This window comes from Lissotriton helveticus, chromosome 11 (assembly GCF_964261635.1).
Source record: "Lissotriton helveticus chromosome 11, aLisHel1.1, whole genome shotgun sequence".
Taxonomy (NCBI): domain Eukaryota; kingdom Metazoa; phylum Chordata; class Amphibia; order Caudata; family Salamandridae; genus Lissotriton; species Lissotriton helveticus.
The window spans coordinates 933,038,281-933,066,259 of record NC_136072.1 but is presented as its reverse complement, the minus strand read 5'-3'; the positions used below and the strand labels follow the sequence as shown (position 1 = coordinate 933,066,259).

At 42.4% G+C, this 27,979-nt stretch overlaps 1 protein-coding gene across 1 annotated transcript in view; it reads left to right on the top strand.

Moving 5' to 3' along the window:
* The window catches only part of P2RX2 (purinergic receptor P2X 2), a 185,821-nt gene that overhangs the window by 64,610 nt on the left and 93,232 nt on the right, over positions 1–27,979 (top strand). Inside the window, exons 2-5 of the mRNA XM_078666011.1 lie at positions 1,083–1,233; positions 2,739–2,810; positions 4,345–4,420; positions 20,984–21,080. Of these exons, the coding sequence (XP_078522137.1) occupies positions 1,083–1,233; positions 2,739–2,810; positions 4,345–4,420; positions 20,984–21,080 (396 nt within the window). The remainder of the gene's footprint in view (positions 1–1,082; positions 1,234–2,738; positions 2,811–4,344; positions 4,421–20,983; positions 21,081–27,979) is intronic.

Here is a 27,979-nt window from a genome sequence, read left to right as displayed (position 1 = left end):
TCGCTCGTTTGAACTTAGGTATTGCTATCAGTTTTTGTTGGCCAGATCTTAGTAGTCTGGATGGTTCATATTTCCTCAACTGCGTTTTTATGAAGAGAGGTCCTTTGCCCTGAAGGGCCTTATAGGTCAAACATAATGATTTAAATTTGACTCTTTTGGCAACTGGAAGCCAATGAAGTGAAGCTAATTTGTGGCTGACGGACTGAAACTTTGGTATATCCAGGATCAGTCTTGCTGCAGCATTTTGCAGGCGCTGCATCTTATCTGTGATTTTTATTCTGGCTCCTGCATACAGTGCATTTCCGTAGTCCAGGGTGCCGGGTGTCTCTGTCTGGTGAGTATTACCTCCTAGCTAAGACTTGTTTTTTGTATCTATCTCTAGCCAGTTTTCATCGTAGTGCAAAATGCTAACTGAAATAGTTGCAATACAAATCGCATTTACGAGAGATTAAGCTATTTCCATTGTAAATGACAATGCCATTTATTTATCTGTTTTCAAAACCAACACATAAATAAAAAGTTTGTCATTCACAATGCCAATAGCTCAAACTTTTCCAAAGGCGAAACCGTTGCATTGTAAATGCTTGTTTTTAATGCAGCCCGTTTTCCTTAAAGGAAATAGAATTGTGTTTAAAAAGAAAAGTTTTTTTTTTGTTTGTTTGAGAGTTGGCTGTGGTCTTTTGGACCATACTGCTATTTGCAAAATCACAAGGTTTGCAACTGCAAAGTGGATTTTAGGAATGTATTAAACTCATTTGCCAGTCATAAAAGCCTTTTAGACTGCAGAAATGGTAGGAAAGGGGAAATAGGAAGGGGCATAAAATGGGGTAACCCCTTATAATTGTGCTTTAGTATGACATTTTTCAGCCTTCTATTACCTACCTTCAAATTCAACAAACAGCTTTTGTTGTAACTATATTTAAATGGGCTCGGTTTGATCCTGGAACTGCAGTACTAGATTCTAATTTTGGTTTTGTCATGTGACCACAAATCATGTGCCTGTGGGAACATGGTGGTATTCCCTCTACCTCACTTTGTAAAACAGTTCTTATCAGCTTCCTCTTCTGTTCCTCTTCTTCCAGGTATGTGTTTATCATCCAGAAAGGGTACCAAGCACGGGAGACTGGGCCTGAGAGCTCCATCATAACCAAGGTGAAGGGCCTCTCCCATTCAGAAGTAGCCGGCATTGGAGAGAAGGTGTGGGACGTGGCGGAGTATGTGAAGCCCCCAGAGGTAAGATCACTAATGCTGTATTAATTTAAGGTCACTAGCTCTGTGTTGATTTAGGGGACAGCATGTGGACCTCAATGTCAGGAGGGCAGGAATTGCCAGTTTTGTACCCTAACCCTAACCATAAGCAAAGACCTCTGCACTGAGGCCTTTAGCTCCACAGTGTTTGATGGGACAATATATTGCAAAGCTCAAGCTTGTGAGGCCTGGAATAATCGATGATATACCTGAATAGTGAGCAAAGTCTTTTGAGACGTGGGATCAAGGGGTCTAATACTTGAATATTGACTGAAACCCTCTGTGGGGAGGCCTGCAGCTCAGAATTGAATTAGATCAATATATCTGTAACCCTGGGCAGTGATGCCGGGGAATTGGGAATTCAGTAACTGATATTCTCTGCGGTGAGGCTTGAAGTGAATTCAGGAGAACATTGGTAATGCAAACCACGCTGAGGTTTTAGCTCGTCAGTCTTTTCAGTGAGCAATGCGCAAAGCCTTCAGCTGTGAGACTTGAGGCTCATCGATGCATTGGGTGGGCATCATGTATCTGCTTCAAAAGGACTCACTTTTCCATCTTCTTGAAGTCACTAATCTAAGAAGGAACGCAAGATGGAGAGGGAGTGGAGAACAACTGATAGCCAGAATTAACATTTTATTCTGGTTCTCAATTTCACTCTTTGTCTTCATGGCTAGCTGCCTGTTTCACTTTTTGTTCTGTAGTCTCTAGATCGTTTTCACTCTGTCTCCTGGATCCATGCATGTTTCAACCTTAGACCGTGTGGTTCTTTCTGGTTCATTTTATACCTTTGTTTTTTTAAATAATTTTTGTTTTTGTTCTTCTGATTCTCTGTCTATTGCACTCTTTGTTCTTATATCAATCTGCCTGTTTCACACTTTGTTCCTGTGGTTGTCGGTCTTTTATTATGTTTTTTCTTCTGCCTCTTTCTCTCTGCCATACTATTTGCTCCTCTGGAGGCGTGTTTAACTATTTGCTGTTTAGTATCTCTGTCTGTTTCACACTGTGTTCTTAGCTTGCTGGCTGTTTCACTATTTGTTCTTCTAGTTGGCTTTCAGTTTCACTATTTGTCTTTCTAGCTGGCTGTTGGTTTCACTCTTCTCTGCTCCCGATCTCTCTGTTTCACACTTTTCTTGAAGTCATTCTTCTTCATGCTTTCTGGCCCTGTACGCCCCCTTTCTAACTTTTTTTGTTGTGGCTTCAGTCAAACACTTAATTGTTTTCTCTCTTTCGGACACTTTGTCTTTTTGGAAACCTCTTTCTTACTTTTAGCTTCTTTTGTGGGTGAATCATGCTCTTCGTTCTTTTGCATTTGTTAAGTCTTGCTTTTGGTCCATGCCCTTGAGTATCCCTCTCATTTGTTGTATTTCTTGCAATGGCTCTTCTTCTACTTGTCCATCTGGTCCAGAGTGTATCTAGACCTTCCCTATCTCTGTATCATCTGCCACCTCTTCCCTTTTGTGTCTCTTGACATCTCTGTCTGTTCCTTGCAGGGTGGCAGCATCTTCACCATCATCACTAGGACGGAGAGCACTGCACTGCAGACCCTGGGGAGGTGCCCTGAGGTAGGAGGGAGCAGGGATGGAAACACTAGGTGGGACAGTATTGACCTAAGGAATGGGCTACTGGGGGGCAAGATTGGTGGCTGAGTGATACCTGGATCTTACTCAAAGGCTTTAAGGATAGAAGCCATTATGTTTCTGGACATGTTAAAGTTAACATACATATTCCATATTAATTTATTCTTTCAGGAGGATGTAGTGGAATGATCTGAATGTTGAAATTGAGGTCACCAGAAGCACTACTTTATTAGGATTTGCTTACATGCCCCACAGAGCAGCTTTCTAACACACATTCTACCAATTTGAATTAAATATTTGTGTCAAAACCTAGTGTGCCTTTTTCACATTCAAATAAGTGCCTCTTGGAAAAAATGCCAGTGGAAAATCCCTTTCCCGGAGAAATATTTCTTGTTTTAAATACAATATCATGATATAATGCAATCATTGTTCCTGTTAATGATCCACCAGTAAGTCTATGCCGGATAATACAGCGGCTTCGGACCAATGCTGTTGTATTCTAGTGCAGCATCCACATGCCAAAGTACTTCCATTATAACTGAATATTGCTCAAATAATCTGCAGTGTTACCAATTATAGTAGGGTGCTTCCACAGTATCCCCGGGTGCTTATAATAATTAGAAGTGTGCAAAGTGCTGAAGATTTTCTTCCCTAAGCTTTATGAAGTCTACGACCTTCAAATTGCAAGAACAAAATCTGCAAAGGTAGGTTTTATAATAACCCAAGCAAAAACTCACTTTTACTGGTGCAAACTCTTTGCAGTTCAAGTTTGGTCTGAATGTCTTTATAACTGGCTTTTCCAGGGTAGCCTGAGAGAGCCGGCACTGGTTGCAAGAGCCTTTGTTTGCAATGCTGTGAGAATGTCTGCTCTGATCTTTGAAATTAATTCTCCCCAAGTAACTACAGTCGTTGGGAATAGATGTTAGAACCAAAAACCATGTCCTCACCAACTCACTTATACACCCTATCCTTCTCACCCTCCTACCAACCCTCTTCCCGTCCCCTTCCTACTTGGACTTCTTGTCTTCTCTAATCCTATATTCTACTTTGTGTTATTCATCTTTTTTTACGTCTATCCATCTTTATATGTGTGTCTCTCTACTGCTTACTCTGTGCTTCCACTACACCTCTGCCCCCCTGAATTACTTTCTTTCCCTTTCATCTCTCTTTCTATACCTCTGCTCTCATTTTTTGTGCCTTTCTATTTTCCTTCTTCTCCCCTTCACTCTTCATGGTTGTTTGTCTCCACACCTCACTCCACGTCTGTTCTTTCCCTGCTGTCTGTCCCATTATCTCACATACCGCATTTCCTCCGGGTCTGTCTTTATACTTCCCACATAAAACCTCCCTCTTCTTTTCAATATTCCTCTTTGCTCCCCACTCTTATGCTCTCATTCTAAGTCCATCTTTAATATAACCCTCATTTACTGCTTTCTTCTTGACCACTTTCCCTGATGACTCTCTCCCGTCTCCCCCATGGCTCCCCCTGTCCCACGCCCTTGCCCTCTGTCTCTTTCAGAGCAGCAGAGTGGAGAATGCCAACTGCAGCTCGGATGCTGACTGCAAGCGAGGGGAGATGTACATGCTGGGGAACGGTAAGTGATGATACTTCATTTGGATAGGAGGACTCTGTGAGGACTTGTCTGTAACTGGTCCCTCGCTTAAACGTGAACCTGTGCGAGAAGCCTGCAGAAGGCCAGAGCCAATACCAGGCGCCCTGCCCGAATGGCGTAAGCGAGGGTGGTAGATCAAGCCATCAACTGAAAATCAAGAAAACCAAAGGGTATATGTACAAGAACTGCTGCTAACTAGCATTAGCGTTAGTTAGCTGCAGTTTTCTTAACAGGGCCTATCACCAAAAACTATCACCCTGTTAGCGATGTATTTACAATACGCCGCTTCATGGCGATAGTAACAGCTAGCTGCGGTGAAAACTGCCACTAACACTAGCGTCAAGGCGACACAAATCTTGACGTTAGCAAGAGAAAAGTGAAGATAGGCCCATTAGCACTAGCGAGACCCGAGGCAAGATGGCCGCCGACAGACCGTAGGAGGCAGCAGCTCCCGATTACTCTCCCGAGGTGAAACGCTGGGAACTTGACTTTGATGAAGCTATGCTGCGCTCCATGTGATAAAATTGCGGAATTAATGGATAGTTGTGGATAGCTGTGGCTAAACTGGTTAAACTGGCTAAGTTGGTTAAAAGTGCCGAGGCACTACATAGCAGGATGCTTAAGGACTTGGCCAGTTGGTTTGACTTTGCGGAGTGGCCCATTATACAGACATTTGTAAGCTTCGAGAGAGAGCCATATACCTTGTGGCAGTCAGTTGGAGCAGCGATTGAAGAGGCGCTACGGCGATTCCAGAATACTTGGCGCACTGGGGAGCGACTCATGGCTCCAAAAGTAATGAAGACAGTCAAGGATAAGGCTGGGAGAGAAGACGAGGATTCACAAACAAGCGACGCTGAGAACCCGCCAGTAAATGCTAGGGCGAAGGCACGACATAGAGCCCAATTGCGGAGGGAGGCTGCCAGGATCCGCAAAGAAGGGAAACTAACTGCTACAGAGAAGAGAAAGCAGGACAAAGATACTGAAAAGAGGAAAAAGAAAGAAATAATCAAAAAAGGGCTTACAAAGAGTACAGATGCCGGCTCTGAATCTTCAAGGGAAGCTACCTTGCGACAGCCGACACTGTTTGAGTCATTCCCGGTGTTGAGAGCTGAGAACACACCCGTGAACGCTGACGGATTGAATGGCTGCGATGGGTCGGACGGTGTTACAGAGCAGCTAACCGGATTGAAAGATGTAATCGAGGCTGACCGTTCAGAGGCTGCGATGGGCCCGGAGGATGACGTCAATGAAGCAAGGAGTGTGGAGCAATCCGGAGAGACAGCTGCGGTGAGTCAGAGGGAAGAACGAGAACGGGATGATCGATATGATATGGCGGGGGTCACCAGCGGCTCACGGCGAGGGTCGATTGCAGGCAAGGAGTCAGCCCTGGAACTCGAGAACGGAGCTGCTGCTATAGTGCATGGGGAAGATTACAGTAGAAAGGATTTCTCAGAAGCGGCGACAGATCTGGAACACATTCTAACAAAGACAAGTACAGCGCAGGGAGGTATAAGAGAGGTAATGGATGAAACGGAGCTACATGATAATACCGCCATGAGAGAGGCCCTCACAGAGGCTATACCTCTGCCTACGCCTAAGATCCTAGCTCAAGCGGGTAAGGAGCAAGAGGGGGGTAGACAAGTGATTAAGAGCAATCTACTAGTAATCAGGAGATAATAAGCACGTCTACCACAGTTATCTCAGGAGATAACCCCGCAGACATCTCAGACATTTCAGCACACAAAATCAACAAGGCTAAACAAGGCATTAATAATAATAATATCTCTGAGGGAGTTCCGGATGGCTCTCAAGCAAGGACCGAGGGAGTGGATAAGGAGAGTGCTAACAATAGAACTGATTACCTCCCTGCAGCTGCAGCTACTGGCTCGCCCAGCGATGACTGTTTTTTTACAGGGAATGATGATGACAAGGAGGATAATGAGGAAGAGGTCGAGACTGAAGAGTCAGACTCAAGCCATAATTTATCCACTAACTTAGATGATACATCATCATCCACGGAAAGTGACTTGGAGGTATCACAGATAGATACTTCAGAGCAAGATACTGAGTCAGAGTCAGAGCATAATACTGTATTAAAACGAAATTTAGTCTCTAAGCCAAGTAGAACCAAGGGAACCAAGGGAAGGACTCGCAGAAGAGCAAAGAAACGGGGGAGCGTAATACAATCAGGTGTGGCTAAAAAACTGGATTGGGATTATGCAGCCACCTCAAAGTTGTACCAGGAGGGCGCAGCTGGTGGCTCAGAACAACCAAATAATTTGCAGGCCCAGACCCAGGTTCAGACACAGGAGAAAGGCTACGCAGCAAGCTTTGATCTCTTGCTTTCAACCCTAAAGCAGATTCAGGGGGAGGCTCGGCAGGAGAGTCAAAGAGCTAAGCATGCAAATAAAAAAATACAAGGGTCTCTTCGCAAGGTTGATAAAATGTATGCGGAAATGGCTGGCCGACTGGGGGAAATGGAGGAGAGGACAGGCAAAGTAGAGGATGAAGTTGTGAAACTACAGGAGTACAGAGAAGAGCAAGAAAGAGTATCATCAGATGTCTTGTGGAAGCTCGAAGATTTCGAGAACAGACAGAGGCGCAATAACATAAGACTGCTTGGGATTGAGGAAGGGAAGGAGGGGGCGGATGGACGTGCCTTTACTGTAGAATTGTTGAAAGAAGCTTTCCCAGAGATGGATAAGTGGGACTGGGACAAGGACGTTCAGCGTGCACACAGGTTTCCTTTGACGCAAAAAAAAACCACAAGCTTGAAACCAAGGGCCATTCTAGTATACGTGGGAAATTTTTTGCTGAGAGAGGAAGTAATCAGAAAAGCAAAGCCAGTGGCTAAGCGTTCATATAAGGACATAACTTTTTTCGCTCGCCCAGACTTTTGCCACACTACTGTGGAGAGAAGGTGGCGCATGAGGCAGTTAATAACACCCTTTCAGAATGTGGGATGTGAGGTATATCTGATGTTCCCCTGTCGACTCAAAGTTGGCTTTAACGGCCAATTTAGGGTCTTTTTTTCGGAAATAGTGGCACAGGAATACCTGACTTACCTAAAAGAAGGGAAGGCACAAAGAGATGGGAAAGCGCAAAATGATAGGGTTGCAGCTATAAGGCAAACCGCTTATGTGACACAAAAAAAGAAAAAATGAAATGAAAGAAGTAAAAGTAAGTGAGGGAGGGAGCAGCATGGATAAATAACCCCGGCGATGCAGGTTCAATAAAAGGATATTGAGATTTCGGGAGAGTAGGAGTGGAGAGGCTCCCTGGGGGGGTTCGGCTGTCAGACATAGGTCAACATTGACCTGTTTGCCAGTAGGGGTGGGAGGGAGGGCAGGAGTCTGGGGGGGAGGGAGGGGACAGGGCACGGCACGGCAACAAAAGACAGAATCACTTACAGAAGCAGGGGTAGAGGCGGGAGAAAGAGGAGACAAGATAAGAGATCTGGGGCTGAAAGGAAGGAAAAGTATACTTGGTGAGGGGGACAGATGTGAGAAAAGGGGAAATATTGAAAAAAGAAACAAACTGTATAAGTATACGAGTACACATAACAGTAAAATAATGAACTACTCATGGGGACTAGATATGTAACATGGAATGTGTGCGGGTTGAATGATGCTCAGAAAAGGCTAAAGGCTTCAGTGTTATTAAGGCAAATGAATGTGGATTTTATTTTGTTACAGGAAACACATGTTATGGCCTCGCAAGAATTTTATTTGAAGCAACTGGGCTTTCAGGTACTAGTAACTTCACAGCAAAGCGTTAAAAAAAGGGGGGTAGCTATACTATCCAGGAATAAAAATTTACTTTTGAGAAAAAAGGCCCAAGACCAATGGGGGAGATGGGCAATGGGGCAATGGTTGAATGTATGATAGATGGGGAGTGGACTACATTGATAAGTGTATACGGGTCAACCGAGGATGATCCGGAGATTTTTCAATTTTTAGATGTGGAATTAGCTACTTGGGCTCCCAGAATTATAATGGCAGGGGATCTGAATATCAACGGTGCTGACGGTCTAGGCTTAGGTTCATTTGGTAAATATTCTGGTAGAAAAAGACGCGTTTGTCATGCCCTACAGGGATTAGTGGTAAATAATGCTTTATCTGATGTTTGGGGGAAAAGAAGGGTAGGAAATAAGGGTTTTACATATTACTCGGCCCCACACAAAATCTGTGTAAGATTGGATTATTTCTTTGTCTCGAATGCACTATTATCGGAATCAAGGATAGAAAGACTCCCACGGATCCTAAGCGATCATAATCCCCTAATCCTTACATTAACAAAGCCGGTAAACACCAGACAGCAAAGACAGTGGACTTTTGAAAGGGGATTATTGCTGGAGGAAAAATATGTGGATCATATGAAAGTATGGATTAAAGAATTCTTTGAGAATAACAGAGATAGCTCTACTGTAGGGGTAGTTTGGGACGCCTTTAAAGCGGGGGTCTGGGGGGAGACTCTGAGCTTTAATTCTTACAAGCGAAAACAGGAGCAGATGAGAAATATGGAACTTGCTGGGGCAGTACTCAAGGCTGAAGAGAAACTAGAGGAGTGCATTATGAGCGGAACCCCATTAGATAATGTAATCTTGGAACTTTTAAAAGTGAAAGGGGACGCTGAGGGAGACATTGCCAGAAAGGCTGCAAAACTATATATAACAAAAAGAGAAAAATGTCACGAATTTAGTGAAGCAGGGGGAAGAACTTTAGCTGTTCGAACAAGGCAGCAAGAAGCACTAGGTACTGTGAGGGAGATCAGGGATACCCTTGGTAGGATTCCTACAGAGTCAGAGGAAATAAGGGAAGTTTTCAGAGATTTTTATGAGAGGTTATATGAGGAACCGACAAGGGGTGATATCAGTAAAATTAGACATTATTTACAGGAAATTCCGGTGACTAGATTTACGGATGAGGAGGCTGATAGTTTAGAAGAGGCTTTTCAGGGGGAAGAAATAAAAAATGCTATATCGAATCTCCCCTCTGGAAAAGCTGCAGGGCCGGATCAGATCCCAATAGAGTTCTATAAAATATTTTGGGATATCCTAGAAGTTGATATAATCAGGACAATGCAACATGCGCAAATAGGTGAATCAATACCTGGGACATGGGGAGGGGCTGAAATAGTGATAATTTTTAAAAAAAGGGAAGCCCTCGGAAGAACCTGGGTCCTATAGGCCCATCACGTTGATGAATACGGATACTAAAATATTTTCTAAAGTATTAGCAACAAGATATGCGAAGATAATAGATAGGGTGGTGAGTAAGAACCAGCACGGCTTTATACCTGGAAGGGGCACCACTCATCACACCCGCAAGGTAATAACATTATTTGATGCTGCAGCAGTCTCAGGGGACCCGATGGCGATCATGTTACTAGATGCAGAAAAGGCATTCGATCGGGTCTCCTGGGACTACCCGTGGCATACCTTGGAAAGATCAGGAGTCAAAAAAAAAATTATCAAAGCAATCCAGGCGTTGTATGTAGACCCTGTGGCCTCTGTGCGAGTGAATGCGGGGAGTACAACACAATTTGGGATAAGGAGAGGCACGAGGCAAGGTTGTCCCTGCTCCCCATTGCTATTTGCAATGTACATGGACCCACTAATTCGGAGAATAGAGATGTGCGATCTAATAAAATCACTACCTACACGAATTGGTCATTGTAAAATATTAGCGTACGCCGATGATGTTGCAGTAATTACACCAACTCCAACGGAGGCTATCACCCAAGTGGAAATTGAAGCTTTGAAGTTTGGAGAAATCTCGGGCTATAAACTTAATACCACTAAGACCCTGATAATTAAAAATCACTATACTACCTGCACAGACAGTCGAGTCACTCAAGCTGGAAACAAATATAACACCCTTAATTAATAAAGTACGGAAGGATTTGGATAGATTAGACAACTTACACCTATCAATTGTGGGACGAACAATTGTAGTAAAGATGCTGGTTCTACCTAAGTTTCTTTATTTTTTTAGAGCAATACCTTTATTATTTGAGGCCAAGCTGTTCAAGAAGATAGAAGATATGATTAATAGATTTATATGGGCAAAGGGGAAAACCAGGAGAGCACATAGGTTTATGACACTTCCACGGGAGAGGGGTGGGTGGGCACTGCCAGATTTAAAGCTTTACTATTGGGCAGCAGTTTTGCAAAATATGATTGGCTTGGTGGGAGGGGGAGAATGTGAAGGATGGAACGAGTTGGGATCATTGGCAATTTATGGCTTGCTATTGGGGTTAGAAGCGGAGAATGTGTTCTTAAAATATACCGAACCCAGCTACTATAAAAGGACATGGTTTAAAACACTCCTGGCGGCTCATACTGTTTGGAAAGCTTTCACTAAAAGATTTGGGCTGGGGCGGTATAATGCATACACCAGACTGAAAGGAAACCCAAATTTGCCTGCGGAAGTTGTTTCTGGGTCCATACTCGCAGAATGGGAAAGAAAAGGAGTTAGAAGGATAGGAGATATTCTGGGACAGCAAGGAGTTTACCAGTTTTCTGAATTGCAGGCCAAGTATGCTCTAGACAAAAGACAATTTTTTAAGTACTTACAAATAAGGAGTTTTCTATATAATAAAAAAGGTGGCCCGTCAGGATTCAGTAAAAATACAATTATGGAAGTGATTCAAGCAGGGGAGGATTGCACCATAAAGAGATTCTATGCTGAGTTATTGATTTCAAAGGAGGATGATATCGAAAAATGGGCAAATAAATGGAAAAGCAGCTTGGAAGTTAGTGAGGAAAGTTTTTATATGTCATTAGAAATGGGGTATGCACTGCTGTGCTCAGCGCCTCTTCAGGCACAACACTATAAAACACTATATCATCTTTACCACACGCCTGCAAAGATAGCTCAATGGGGTGGCACAGCAGGAACCACATGTTTTAGATGTGGAAACTCAGAAGCAGACTTAATACATGTATTTGCAACATGTCCTCACCTGCAGTTACTCACAAAAGACATCGAGGGTTTCATAAACCGAGTAGTGGGAATAGATATTCCCCTAACTCCCTCAATAATTCTTTTGGGGGTAAAAGAGGAGGAGGGACAACAGCAGGGTGGAGGGGAATATTTTCTATTTTTAGCTATGTCAGTTTTGAGACTCTGCATTGCCTCTGCTTGGCTGGACTCTACGCCACCGATATTCCATCAATGGCTGGCTAAATTATTAACAATATATAATTTGGAGATTGAGATCTATGCAAGGAAGGGGAAAAGGGAAGGAAAATTGGTAAACAGATTTGGGATCCTATTACTCGCTGGAAAGAAGAGAGTACGGATTGAAAGGGTTGAACAATATATATATATATTTTTTTTCTTTCTTTTTTTTCTCTTTTTTTATGTGAATTGGACTGTTCAATCTATGTTTATGTTCTTTGATACCTGCCTAGCTGGTGGGAAAAAAGGGAAAAAAGAAAAAAAGGGGAAAGGGAAGGAAGGGGAAGAAAAGGGAACCCTGCCTGGACTTAAAAATACTGTACTTTTCTTTTTTGATATGTCTTGTTATATGTAATATATTGCCGTGCCCTGTATGTAAAAGCGGGAAAAAACTTAGTAAATAAAAATATTTTTTTTAAAAAGAAAGGCCCATTAGCTGCAAAAAACTCAAGTTAGTCAGCCCAACGTGACTTTTTTTGCCTCTAAAGGTAAAAATAGCCTAAAAGTCCACCTCCAATGAAAAATAGGAAATAAAACCAATAGAATGCAGAATGGCGCATCCAGGGACAAGTGCAGCACAAATCAACAACTCCCTCAAGCTCCCCCAACAGCCAGGAGGACCAGTCAGAGTCCCAGAGGAAGAGGAAATGCAGATTCAGGGCTACAGTTATGAAACGAACCGCATCGCTGGGAAAAACCAGTGATGCATCACCTTTCATAGCGTCCTTCTAGTAGCGCCATGGCAGCCAAAACCTTGAAAGTGGGGACACTCTCCGGGGCCCAGAGGCCTCACTGCGCCTGTGTCTGTGATCCAGAGTGGGAGGCAGAGGTGCTGTGGAGTTGCTGGGCCGTGGAGGTAGACATTGAGGTGCCGGCGATTGCCCTTACCTGGTGGTGAAGTCTGGCAGGTCGCATGGAGACACATTGCTAACCTGTGTGAGAAGACCGCCTGGCGCATCATGGAGCTGTGAACAGTAGAGGCGCTCCCGCGCACCAACGTAGCGAGGTCTGCATCCCATACCAGGCGCCACCACTACACAGGGGTGCACAGAGGAGATTACCAATGGTGAGACGCGCCTCTCTGCATCACAGGCTGGAGGATGTTGCGCTGGCCGGATGCTGTGGCGGGTGAGGCCCCTGAGCTGCACCAAACTTGTGTGGCGGGAGCGCTGCAACTTCACGCCTAAGGGGGCCCTGTTGCATCACCTTCATCAAGAGGTTCCGCAGTGGACTTGGCAGTGACTGCTATACCCAGGCTTGTGAAATCCCACCTGGCTGAGGCTCTTGCTGGTTGAGTAACAGATTAGGAGAGAGTGCAGCGCATTGAGCCCTGGGGGCAAGTCGGGCGCAGGCCCAGCGCCTGTGGGTGATGCACACCGCACCCTGAGCAATCCTTGCACTGCAGCTGACCTACATCATGATGGCACCGCACAGGACTGGTGAGGGACTCCACTAACTGGCTCAAGTCGCTGCAATCGGCCTTTGGAGACAGTGGGTGCCAGGGGCATAGGCTGGTTCTGGCCCAGGCCCGTGGGTATGCAGCTTGAGCCAATGTTACTCACTAGGGAACACAGAATCTGGTTGCCATTGTTAGATCGGAAGAGGCAACCAGGTGGTCTTGCCTTTCCTTGCCCCTGTTAGTTTGCTTTTGGGTGTATGGGGGACTAATACTTAGTGGACTTCTTCTTCCCACAGTGCTGCGCCATCTGGTTGTGCTGCTGCTGTCCCCCTCTGCTGCTGCTGGTTCCTCTGATCCAGAGGTCAGGTGTTCGAGTCCCTCCTCCACCCGCAGCCTCTGACCTGCGCCTCATCTCTGGTAGTCCAGTGGTATAGTGTCACTGCTCTGCAGCTTGACTGCCCTCCTGTCCCTCTTTTGTGCTGTTCCTGTTAATTTTTCTGCTCTTCACCGTTGCTTTTCTACCTTTATCTTTCTTTATCGTTGCTTTGTTTGGCTTCGATTTCCTGTGTTTATTTGCAGTTCCTCTTTCCCTATCCTCTCCCTTGTTGCCGCTGCGATCCCCGCGTCCCCACCACTCTAGTGTCCCTTCCTGTTTTTCCTGCCTCCCAGCTGTCCCGCCCCTCTGCAGCACTACTTAATGGTGGACCCTGTGCAGCCATGCACAGCGGGCGTGCCACTGGTGCGCCGAAGGCAAGCCCGTCTGCGTACTTCTGAACTGTACCACGCATAGCACCAAGGACCCTGCCTCTCGGACACTCCTGAAGTGGCGAACAAAAAAATTCACGTTTACACCAGAAAAGTGTAGTTAGCGGCAACTTGTAAATACGGCGATGAAAAAAAAGCCACCATAATGACAAAAAACGTTTGCTACAGCGGCGTTAAGTTCTTGAACATACGCCCCAAAATTTTTGGTATTTTGTGCTGAGAACTAAGCCACATTTACCAACCGTAACTGCGTCTGATGGTAACCGGTGTTGGGGGAGGAGCCAGGGCGGGTATCTTTGGAAACAGAAGTAAATATAGAATGAGTGTGTTAGGTTTGCGTAACTCAACATTAATAAAGAGCCTTGCTGTAAAGCATAATTTGCCATGTTTTTTCTTTTTTTCTATATCACAAGAAAGGTCTAGGAATTTCAAATCCCATTTCACACCGCCCCAACCCATCTGCACACAACAGAACTGTTTTTATTGTACAGCAACTGCATTTATACAGCTCTTACTACCCCCGATGAGGCATTAAAGTACTTTATGCTGAACAGCATGCTGCTCAGGAACCCAATGATAGTGGTTAATAAAGTAGTTATTGATAACTGCAGGTTAAAATAATTTGAAAAATAAACGGACACTTGATTTACCATGTTAATTGGAGCAGAGAGCATTAGTAGGGCTGCTAGCTTCATACAACTAGTCACTGTTTTGCCTTACATTTTTATGTGCAAAGTTTTGGTATGCCCTCATCTACCCACTATGTCACTTTGTTGGATTTCATTTTGCTTTGAAGTACATTTCTCTACAGTTCGAGCATGAACAGCCTGTCATCGGATGTGCTGTGGTCTACAGGGAAACAGCTGATTTCTAGCCAGGCAGTGCCTCTAAAACGCCTGTAAGGCTGGGGCAGTCAGAGTCTGTCACATGAGTGTTCAGCTTTTTGGCATATCAGAGATGCCATCCTTCCATCTTTGATATAGCTCGGTGCATCTCTGGTCATGTGTGTTCAGTTTTTTGTCAGTCTAGAAGTGCACTACACTGCTGTGGGCATTTACAGCCTGGGCTCACAAGGTGGCTGACTTAAAGATTGGATTTCCAGAAAAGCCCACTGAATATAAAATCAGTCGCCACAGCAATACAGGCCTTTCATGTGTTTTTTTACATGCATTCACCGCCGATTGATCTGTAGGCCAGTTACCCAAGACACATTTTCTGCTGAAGTAATTTAAAAGAAGTTAAAATTTTCTGCAAGACATTTTGTTGATTAGATGTACGTTTTTGATCAAGAACGTTATTATAAAAACTCTAGCTAATTGAAATTAAATGTTTCCAAAATATATTAATGTATTTTAAGAGTTGAGTTGTAATCAGAATGAATAACTGGAGGTCACTGTCCCCATTGCTTGGTTTCTGCATTCTGTGTCAGTCTGGTCGGTTTCACGCTGCATGTTTTCACCTTTATGTTTCTTGCCCAGCATGGGGCAAGCCTGGGGGCGCCTTTTGTTGGCGCTGAGCCTGGCACTGACTGCCTCTGCCTCAGCTGTACCAGCAGTTTAAAACATGTGCCTGCTGCCAAGTCTTCTTACTTGCCCTGTATCTCTATGTGATTGTTGGGCATCCAGGTGGTGTGTGAGCATTCCACCACGTGTCTATAGTAGATCCTTAAAAGCATCTCAGGGAAGGAGGCTTTATCTGTCCATGTGAGACAAAAATAAACAATAGAACTGACGAGAATAGCAACCTGTAATGTATAGACCAAAGTATTGCATTTACAGAAACTACAAACTGTGTGTCGAGGGCACCATTATTGTAGGCATCGAAAACAGCTGAGTTGATATTGAAACAAGCCCCGAAGCCCCTTTAGAGGGTAAAATAGTGGGATTGGTTGCTCTTCTCACTTGGTGTAATCCGGGGCATGGAAGTAAGACTTGGCAAGAGTAGGGGGCTTCCCTGTCTTGTGTTGCCACTGGAAGAAATGCATTGTAATTTGCGTTGGGATGAGAATGAGGGTTATTTTAAATTAAAAAAGGGCCTCAGTATTGGAACACATAATGAGTGATGAAGGTTTGCGTGGTGTCATATAATAAGGTTAAGACCTCAAGCAGGTGCAGGTCAGGGATGTTACCCGTATTCCTGATCAATCGGCATTAACGACAAAATATTGTTGTTAAGAAACCCCTCACCCACCTACCTAGTAGATGGCATGCTTCATCATCGGGGCCCAGCTGGATCACCGAGTGCGATCCAGCTGTGCTGCAACGCCTGTCTACAGCGGAGCGGGAAATCTGGTGGAAAGTGAAACGTGCTATGTGAGGTGAATTATGTGTTTAAAATGCCTATAGGAAATACCCTTTTAAACGTTTTAATGGAAGGGTCCTATGGCATGAGTAAAAACATACGTGGGAAATACTTGAGTTAAAAATGTACCTCTATATCCCTGTCAGGAAAGTGTAGGTCTAGATTTTCGTGCAGGAGTGCCAGTATCGTATTTGAAGGCATCTCACGAAACGATGTCACAGGGCCTTTCCCAATGAAACTGCAGGAAGCGATGTCATTAAGGACACTTCTAAGTGCTTTCTAGCTATCCATGATTCTGATTGTCCTTGTCTCACACCTATCAATGCTGCTCGGCAGTGCATGTTTTTCCCCTAAAAGTGTATTTTTTTCCTAAAAATTGGGGTGAGGGACATAGACATTTCTCACCATGTGGTGTAACAACCAGAGCTGCTGACTGTGGAACTGGTGAACAGGGTTCCAGACTCGGCTTGGGCTCGACATTGTGCGATTCTGGACAAATCACTTAATCTCCTCGTGCCATAAGACAAAAACCAAGCATTTGCAATGCAATAGTTCTCGCATTTACGAAAGTTTGAGCTATTGGCATTGTAAATGACAATGCTTTTTATTGATGTGTTGTTTTTAAAGCAGATACATTAAAGGCATTGTTATTTACAATGCCAATAGCTCAAACTCTTGCAAATGTAAGACTTATTGCATTGCAAAAGCGTTTAAATTATTTTAATGAATGAAATTATAAAATCACAACTGAAAGGCAGAGATGAATGACCATCACTCAGAAAAACATTCCCACATGCACATGTGTAAAAATGAGATGATAACTTAGTTGGAGGTGTGTCCTTTCTTGATGATGTGCTTCAGGGTGTTGTCAGATCACCACCTTACTGTAATCTGGGCTGATATTACTTGCAATCTATGGAAGAGTACTTCTTACTCTGCCTCATTTGTTCTAGCCAAGACAAAAACTGCTCAGCCACAGTCTAAAAGACAAGCATTTGCAATGCAATAGGTCTTGCATTTGCCAGAGTTTGAGCTATTGGCATTGTAAATGACAATGTATTTTATTTATCTGTTTTAAAAACCAGCATACAAATAAAAAGCATTATCATTTACAATGCTAATAGCTTAATCTCTTGCAAATGCGAGACCTATTGCATTGCAAATGCTTGTTAATCTTTCTGTTCACTTCACAATTTAATATTGCTATGTTATTTTGTTTATGTGTGTGATACACTTATCAACTTAAAAGTGTTACTTAACTATGAATCTTTGGAATGAGCTAGAGACCCATTTGTGTATTTTTCAGTCCTTATGGCAATTCCATTACAGTGTTTCCCACAATCCCCTTGGGAAGCAGAAAGGAAAGAGAAGAGAATGTCACCTGTGATTAGCGATTTGCACGTGTAGTGTACTCTCTGCAGATCTGTCTTGGGCTATTTCTCACAGATAGTACTAAAGGGTGGGCAACTTCACTTCCCTTCCCTTCTCCTGCTGTATTAGTAATGATCTTGAATTGTGCTATGATCTACAGAGCAAGACCCTTCACTGGTCTGGAATTAAAGTGTTCCAAGTCCATCCTGTTATTGTTCTGTGCGTACAGCAAGTGTTTCTGTCCTCTGTATTCCCAGTCAAACCTCTATCACTGTGTGTCCAGGCGGTGCCAGTAGTTTGTTATTTGGACCTGTAGAAGGTGTCAGAACCAAGTTGCCACATCAACCTTTCCATCCTAGGAAGCTATAGTTGGAGTGAGAGTTAAGTGCTTTAGCCCTCTTCTATGTCTAAGAAGCTATTGAGGCCGTAAGTACCCAATGTTCTTTGTCCCTTACTATCCTACACAGATAGAGGAGGTCTGAGTATCTAGTGTTTTCAGTCCTTCTTTTTCTCTAATATAGATGGGGTAAATCCCCAGAGTTGTTCTTTTTTAATCTTTGTTCGTGGGAGATACAGAGGATAATAGTATTGTAGGTTCTGAGCTCTTTCTATGTCCTAGTGAGAGGTTGCTGGTTCTTATTCTAAGCTTTTGTGCATGTCGTAACCAGTCCCTAATATGTTTGGGTCATCTTCTGTTCTGTCCTAGTCAGATGCTGCCGGTGTCAGTCTCCAGTGTTTGCACTCCAGTCCTTCTTTTAGAGATAGAGGACAATAGCCCTCATGTTGTCAGTGAAGATACAGTCCTTACTTTTCTCAAGCCAATATTTGGCTATGGAAATTTTCAAGGTGTCGGTCTCCAGTGTTCTCCTTTTCTTTGATCTCTGGCGATATAAAGGGAGTCATTAATCCATGTTCTCAGGCCTTCCTTTGTCCTATGGAAAAGCTGAGGGTATTGACCCCGACTTGTCAACCCTTTGACATTCTTAAGTAGTCCATTATGTTTTCAGAACACTTTCTGTAGATGCAGAAGGTGTCAGCTTCTCATGTTCCTAGTTCATCTCTGTCCTTGGCTTGGCAGTTACAGGGGGGTTCCTTCAGTTATTACTGAACCATTTTAGTTATGGAATTCCAAGAAGAATAACCAAATACTTGTAAAAATAATTAATCGATCTCTCTTTTTAAAACAATTTTTGCTTTGTTGCAGCCTCTCTACTCAGGTCCATTAACCAGATATCAATGTTTAACACATTAACTCCCAAGGTGTCTATGCACTCCTGTGCCAGACACTTTTTCCACATTTGCTCAGACTTTGTAGGAACATTGGAAGGGCACTTTCCTTGACATTTGTGCCCCAAGCCCATCACACATGTATGCACAGGATAAGCTTATGGTGTAGACCTTTTTATGGTGAGTACATACATCAATAGGGTAGTGTAATGGTCAAAGAATATAGATTTCTGTAGTAGCAAAGAGCTATGTTATGTTCAAATACCACACTTTAAGAAAAACAACTTTTCACTGAATGAACATTGATTTGAAATGGACATGTTAACAATGATTAAAGGGCACACGAATTAGGGATTATTTGTATAAAATCAATCAAACCTTTTACAGTCTAATAACTCAGTCTATCAAAAACGCAACGCCTCTACCTCATGTTGCATTTCCAACCTATCTATTACAATTCTAACACAAATTGGGTTATACGATGCTTGGCTTAAACATCAGGACTACATAAAATCCTCAGTACAGTCCTTTTAATCAGGCATAGCTATTTGAATTGTAATGTTGAAGAAGTCCACCGATCTTTTGCATCATCAAATAGCAGGCCATTGTTCCATTCACCTTTGATTGTATGCAAAGTATTCTCTTCCAGGAATCAGTGATTCTTATCAATACATTTGATTACGTTTTGAAGACAAAGGGCCAGATTCACAAAGGTAAACTGAGACAAAAGTCTAATTTTACCACTTTTAGTATTCACAAAGGGCATTTACGAGTAGTAAAGTTAGATTTTTGTCTCTGTTAAACTTAAGTTTCGGTCTTAAGCATAACTGAGACCAAAAAGTTAAACTTAAGCCCAAAACTTAAGTTTAACTGAGACAAAAGTCTAACTTAACTACTCATAAATGCGCTTTGTGAATACCAAAAGTCGTAAATTTAGATTTTTGTCTCAGTTCACCTTTGTGAATTAGGCCCAATATCTTCAAAACAAGGTGTTTGACATTCCTCCAAATGCTGAGGAAACAGGTGATTTCCTCACTCTAAAATCCTAAGAGCTGATAAGTAGAGCACTATAGACCATTTTATTTCTGGCAGTCTATATTTCTCTTGTCTTCTCTAAAGATACCATTAACTTCTTCCCGATTAGTTTGATGCACAAAGTACTTCACTTAAACTGCTCTTGCCCTATTCATTTCTTTCCGGATTTCTCTGTATACATGCCTCTACATTTAGAAACATGTTTGATCCAAAGACTGTACTCATTTAAAAACATTTCTCCTTTGATTGCTCTCATCAAGGTTAAAGGAATTGATTTTGTGATTGATTCCAGAATGTCTACCCACTGATATGGTTGGCAGAGTCTCTTCCTTCCTGTACTTAGCAGGGACGAACAATATGAGGGGCTGGTGACTGTAGCCTACTCTGTCAACCAACTTGGATTTTGCATGCTTCCTGTTCGAAACCCAACGGTAGTCAGCCTACTACTGCTGATTTAAATTATTATTGAAGTTAGTTTTTCTTGCTACTCCTATTAAACTTCTTACCCTCATAGAAAGATGGAGATGGTGTATCCAGCAATTGAAAACATAAAAACTGAAACTGTTATTGGCAGTGATTAATTAAATTCAGTTACTTTGGTAAAATAATACTGTTTAATAAACGCTATTTCCTTCCATACTGACAGGTAGTGTTCTTTCCATCTTTCCTGTAGTAATTTCATGTATTCAAGGATACCTTACATGTTTACATAGACTGTTTCCGTACAATCTCTTGAAATGTCATTTTGAGATCATTAAATGTGTCATTGTGCACAGTTTAATCTTCAAGGAATTGAACATTGGAATCGAGGATGCTAAGCATCCTCTGGATATCCGCATTGTCTCACCCTTATTTATATTCACTTTATAATCCCAAGGGATCTGAATTACTCCACAGCATTCCTTGTAATATATTTTCCCTAGGAAGAGATTGAGTTATACGATACCATGTATTCTACATTTCTCTCCTCTTATCACCTAGTTGACAAAAATGCCAGTCCTTTGTCTGTCACTCCTTCTGTTATCCGGATAAAAAAGGGAATCTATCTTTTCTCATCAAACCCCCCCAATCGATTATGAATATGCTACAGGCTTTGTTACATAGGGTTATTAGAACCTGATCCCTCTCTTAAACAGTCACTCCAACTCACATTGCAGCTTTTGTGGCCATGTTTGAGCTCGGGTGTCATGGTATGTACTTCTCGTAGGAGAACATGTATAGCGGTGAAGTTTCATCTGTCTCTCTGTCCATTGCATCTTGCAGGCCAGAAAACTGGACGATGTGTTCGGAGAAAAGGAGATGGCGGAAGAACATGCGAGATTTTTGCCTGGTGTCCAGTGGAGGATGAAACTGTTGTGAGGTATACAAGTGTAATTTATTTAATTTTGGTTCTAGGTATTTGTCTGTGGAAGTTGGAAGAAAACAAATGTTCATATATCTGTTGAATCTTCTTCTTCTATATTGCAACAGAACATGGTGTCTTATGGCAATTTTTGTCTATCACTTCCAGTTTCTCACTCTGCAAAACTAACACTTCTAAACTTCTGGCATACACTCATGAGCCATTCTGTGGACCACAGTAACAATATCTGAGCTCTGAGTCTCCACACTCTCACTTCTAAGTATCCAAGGGAAAAAAAACCTTCCCCACATCCACCAATAAATTCTGATGACTCAATTTATCCTCAATCACTTATAAGGATAAAACCTAAAACTAACAGATTTTGACATTCATCCTCAAACTGATGAGTTCTTTTGACATCCAGGGGCACATTTATTTAAGAGTTGTGTCGCCCTTGCGCCACACAATGAGATGCAAGGTGATGCAAGGGTTGGGTAACTACTAAATTAGTATTATCAAGCCACACAAGGCCCCCTTGCGTGGCCCTGCATGGCTTGATACATCTAGAGTAATGCAGTGCAAATCGCTGCGTTGAGTTGCGTTACTCTGCTCCAGGGAGGCGTTCCATGGGTGGAGTGTGGGCGTTCCGACGCATCCATCCATGGATTATGGTGCATTCCCAGATTTACCATTCATGGTAGACATAGGAGTGCATCAAAATGCTACGCATTCCCAGGTAAGGTGTAACAAGGAGAAATATCTTGATTTCTCCTTGTTTTTAACTCTATGAGTGCTGCATTTTGCAGCACACATATAAAGAGGAAAGTGCATCTGGGATATACCTTCCTGCACAAAAACGAACCTACCTACAATGCAGGCACACTTGCACCATGACCCATGCATGGGCTCTAGGTTTCTGATTCTGTGCCAGTGCAGGCAGAGAACAGGAATGTGTCATATCTTGATAAATATGGCACATTCCTGCCCTCCCTCTTTTACACAGTGCAGCTCAGAAAGGTGTCTTGCTGCGTTGCACTGAGTGAAAGTTTGCTAACCATGGAACCGAGTCTGAACCCCATCATCTCCCTACATCCAACCATAACAGTGTCTGCCGATCATCCATCTTGCATTCAATCATTTCTAAACTTCTAACTTGAAACCAATTACTGCTAATAATACAACGTTTCAAAGCAATCACTTCTGGATAACCATCCTGAAACACAAAGACCCTCATTATGAGCCAGGTGCAAATTGACCATTCCGAGTTTTAGACCTCTGGATGATGGATAATGTCCTAAAAGTGTCTCTTTTTCCCTATTCTGAGGAGCACAAATCTAAAATGTTTGCTATTAGCCCATGCTCTTTGTTCCCGGTTATCCATTGTAAAAAATCATGCACACAAAAACTGTTAGGCACACAATTTAGACCTAGGTTTGAATCCTGATTCAGCAATATATTGGAGCTGGCACTCAAATCAGGAGTAGTAACACAATGTCCAATTACCAAATGAAATTCAATCATCCTCCTACATCTAATCTGAACCTTATCGCTTCTGAACTTCCAACCTGAACCTATCGTTTCTATCACTTTCAAACATGAAACATAAACCACTTTACTTCTGTACATCCAACACGCACATTATGGTTTATGAACATGCTGATTAAACCACGACTGTCTATTAAGCTTGAAACCAATCAATTCTCAGCATCCTCAGTAAATGTAATCAGTTCTGTATAACTAGCCTGAACTAAGAGATAGGGCCTCCAGCATGAAAACAATACTTACACAAATATGTGTTGGCCCTGCAGAGTCTCACTCTCTTACTCGCTCCCCACTTACCCTGCTGTAGAGTTGTGGGCCCTAGGCCCACATGGTACTCAAATGATGGGCACAGATGCTGGATGATACTTCATTAACTGGCCACGAGCACGTGCACTCGGCCCTTTTATTAAGAGGTCCACGTCACTCGTGTTGGATGGGTGTGGGGTGTGAGTGAGGCCAGCCCTCAAGGGAGTGGCTGGCAAACCAAGTACCTGCTGACACACAAGAACGTGTCCAGCAGGACACCACACCTGCCATGCCTGTTCTCCTTCAAACAACAACTCTAGCTGGTAAGCCAGCTCCTCTTTCATGATTTATGAACCCTTCCGGAAATCTAGACATTCTTAGGGTGAACCCAGCGATGGCATTCACCTGCCTCTCCCTACTTGAGAGGAGGGTGAATCCTGCGGGAAAAATATAATACAAAGTCATAAACCTAATTGAAGGGAAACACAACTCAAGACTCATGAACCTTAGACATCATCGGATATTACATGGTACTGTTTCAGCAGAATTAAAGGTTCTACGTTTTTATTAGCTTTGTGCAAGCAGAATGCAAGTAGTACTAATAAACGTAAAAAATAAATAGCGGTGCTTATGTTAATGTTGTGTACAGATGTAAAAGGTTAGAATTGGTTGTTTTGGAGCCACGGAGTTCATGTAGGAGGATGTACAGAAGTGATTAAATGTGTGGTGGATGCTCGGATGGGATGTGGTTCACACTGACAGAAAGGGAAGTGATGTTTTGACTGAATAAATAGATATTTTTCGTTTCAGGAATAATGTTCAGAATTGATTGCGGCAAGGCTGGATGTGTAAAAGTGACAGATTTCAGATTTAACACAGATGGCAGTGCTCACGTTGGGTGTTTAGACAGCATTGGGAGGTTTATGCCTGATGTCCAGTCGCAATTAGGGGCATGCTAGATGTACAGAGGTTATTTCATTCATCTTAGATGTTCGAAAGTGCTTGGGTTCAAGATGAATGTCCACATATAAACCGAAGAACTTATACAGACTGCTACTATAAGACAAGGTAACTTTTAATAAGAGTAGGAAGCTAATCACTCAAACAGGATAGGCACTTTGTCACTATGGCAACGGTTCTTAACCTTTTGACTTCGGTTGACCCCACTGAAAAACTACTGGGAGCCTGGAACTAAGTAATTTGAACCTTAAAACAGTGCACAAAAATGCAGAATCAAGAATACATCAAACAAGTACAAATAATCAAATACGTTATTGAATAGATTATAAAAAAAAGTACATACATCGAAAAAATGTGTTTCGATGGGAAGGTTGGAGCTTTTCAAAGTTTGATTTTATTGCTAAAACTCAAAGTGAAATGCTGGACTTTAGAATAGAACGTTGTCTTTGTTGCTTCCAGTTCATGCTCTCTTCTTGTTGGCACATACAAGAGCTTCATTGAGACGACCTATAGTACTAAATTTTGCTTGCGCTGCTCCAAGTATCAGTCTAAAGATGCCAACTTAATTTTTAGCCTCCATTTCCAAATTCCTTCAAATTCACTGAGTGTTTTAAAATTTTCATTTCACTTTTATGGGTTCCTATACAATGAATCTACAGTTATTATTTAAGTTTGTAAACAATCACAGAGCTACTGAATAGATGTCTCATACTCCCTATGTATCCCTGAATGACAGGTTAAGAACTACTACACTAAGGAATTGGGTGCAACATTTTGATGGAAAAATGATTGTCTCATTTGCAGAACCTCTGTAGCCCATACTTTGCTCTCTTGAAAACCATATGCAAATACCAATGTCATTCACCGTTCACTTTCTCCAAATATTGCGAACTTTGATAACTGAATTTGATAATCCTAATTGTAGTAATCAAGTAGCCAGTATTTTAAGTAACTATGCCTGTAGAGACTGTAAGGCCCTCTTACGAAAAAGAGGTATCTCCCCGGTGCTTGATCTTGAGGGCTGTTTCTCGACAGATAAGCAGGTGGAGGAAAATGATGTGACCCTATGCTCACAGATCACTTCTACACTTGGTTTAACTGCCCCACTTCGGCCCCGTGGTTCAACGATAAATTTAAAAAACTGAAACTAGACTGTAAGCAGGCGGAGAGGAAGTGGAGAAGGGCGTATGATGCAATATATAGAAAGGGGACCCCCTGTAACTAGTTGAAAGTTCCTAGGACAGGGCAACAATATTTCAAAAATAACAGATTCCTAGGCAACTGGAAGGCCCGCAGAATGGTAGGTCAAGCAACACAAAAGATAACATCAGCTACAGTGTACCGAACAAATGATAACAAGGTAAGTAAACAATTATTTTTCATTTATTATAAAAAACATACATAAAGGATAAAAACCAAAGTGATAAACAATCATGGGAATGGTGACAATGTATATCAAATAATGCAGGGCATGGAATGATACAAAAAACAATATATAAAAAAATCAATACACATACAATAATAAAATTCAATGCCAGACAAAAAGTTAATACAACACAGTGGTTTAGATGTTGGTCTCTACGTGCGTTTCGGAGTATAACACGCCTTCTTCTGGAGAACCACTTAAAGATCCTATTAAAAACATAAAAAAATAACTAAACAAATCATTTCATATGTTACAGTACACTGAGGCTATTTCCATAACTGTAGGTCATACGTGCAGCAGAAGGTGAAAGAAAGCTGGATGGTGCTGGAGGAAAGAAAAGAAACTTTGAACCACACCCTTATGAAAAAGTGGTTTGAGATGGTATAAAGCAACTTAATAGGGTTAAGAATAGAACGATAGATCCCAGCGAACACCCAAAGATTAACCTTATCTTAGGTGGACATGCTGCATGGTGCCTCAGAACAACCATGTTATTCTTACCTAAAATATATTAAAAACAAGGAGAGCAGGATGGCACACGGACAGTGTGTCTCGTGAATTGACAGGGAACTAAATGGGAGGGATGAGAAGGAAAATAAAAAATGTGTGTCAATATGTACCTTCTCTAAGATTGCTAAAGTTAAGGACTGATGTATTTACAACCAACCAAATATGTTGTTACCTAGTATTATCCAACCAAGTGTGTAGTCCAATGATATATGGCAACTTCAACTGGAAAGAGTGTGAGTGCCAATGTTCAATCTAAGTTGGGAAAATGGAAGACATTTGATAAATCCATTAAATGTAGATTGAATTGAAATGAGGGGGGATAAGAATGAACTGAGGAGAACTGAAATTTACAACAGACTGTACTACCTGGTAGGGTTAGATAAAGGAAGCACTCGTAGGTCAAACGTAATTCAAGACCCACTGTACGAACCGCTAAAATGGGGTGCTGATTCCTGAGACCCACGAAGAGCCAGAGGGGACCGGCCTAAAAGATAACAAAACATCGATGTATAAAACTGGCCTTAAGAGACAATGCTAGGAAGACTGTAACAATATCATATGCCACGGGGCTGCAGTCATTACCTTTGTAAAGTCTTGGGAACGGGATAAAGATGATACAACTGATACAATGGGACAACTGCTGGCGCCAAATTTAATTTAGCTGTAACAAAAGAGCCCAACAAATAGAGCATACATATACAGGCCATAGGTGGAACAACTATTATTGCACTTGCCGTAGTGAACTAGATGGTACAAACATGCTACTCAGTTTACTGGAGACGAGCCCTCTATATCAGTAAACAGACAAAAGTATACACACGTATCATGATGTCCAAAACTAATAATAATAAGAAAAGTAAGCAGAAGTGGGGGGCAGCGGGAGGGTTTGTTTGGAATGCTGTTAATTAAAATCATGCCCGGCATGTATATTAAGGAAAGTGACCCTTACCACGCACTAATAATGCCCGGGAACATGCGCGACTATTACTGGCGACCTGGCGTGGAGTCGATAAATCCGTCTGGTCCCAATCAGGATCTCAGCGATAGAATGGCAGGCTGCTTAAAATAGTGTCCGGTGGCGGGAACTCGTTCGCGTACTAAGTGGAGTCGCATGTTGATGACATTACTAGTGGGAGCCCAGGGAAGCAAGAACAACTAGAATGTGATAGCCTAGTATAAAAATAGAAGAGGGCCTCAACAATCATATGATATAGGGTGCATGCGTACATGAAGCTTACATATTAACAATGTGATTGGCTGAGTGCGGTTTAGAGAGCGTCACCATGGTATTTGTATTGATACCAAATACTGTCGGACGCGATGCAGAAGAAAAATATACTTAAAGTGAAACGTGCGTAAGCCCACACATACGGCCGTATTAATGAAGGCGCAGGGGTAATCTGCTCATTGGTGTATTGAGATGAATGGCACGCCTATTAACGTCGTGTATAGTCGAAAAGAACTTCAAAAGAGTGTAAGCGGTAAAACCCTTGGTCACTGCTACCATACAAAATTCCCTGATAAAGTTTAACCTAATGAGCCAGTAGGACGTATGATGACAAGGATAAATATACATGGAAAAGTGCGATTATTGGCTACTAAAAAGAAATAAACATTGCTAAAGCAGATTACTTTTCCAACGCTATTCTGAACGCTCCTAATAAAACCAGAAGCATTTTTAAAATAATGAATAATTTGATCAGTCCTGACTGTGCCAAGAATCAGATGCCCCCACACAAGACCTCTGTGATAGTCTTGTGAGGTTTTTCAGTGACAAAATTAAAACTATCATTGACGACCTTGGTGGGGATTGCCAGCAAGTTGAGTTAGAAGACCTAGAGGTCAGTGGTTTTAGTAGCAGTGATTCGATTGGCATAAATAAAATAACTAGAGGAAAAGAGACCCAGCTTAACAATACCTTAAATGATTTTGAGATACTGTCAGTGGAGGATTTTGATAAAGCGGTCTGAGGTATCTCTTCCGAATCACCTTTGGACCTTCTGCCATAGAAAATTTGGAAGGAGTTTGGAGCAGAGCTGTTCCCTACACTCCGGCTTATTTGCAATCAGTCCCGTATTAGCTGAGTGGTACCTACCTGTTGGAAACAGGCATTGGTGACTCCTCTTTTAAAGAAGTCTACATTGGACCCAGCTTGCCCTAAAAATTATAGGCCGATCTCCCTGTTGCCTTACCCAGCAAAAGATCGTAGAAAGTGTGGTTAGCAGATCTCTCG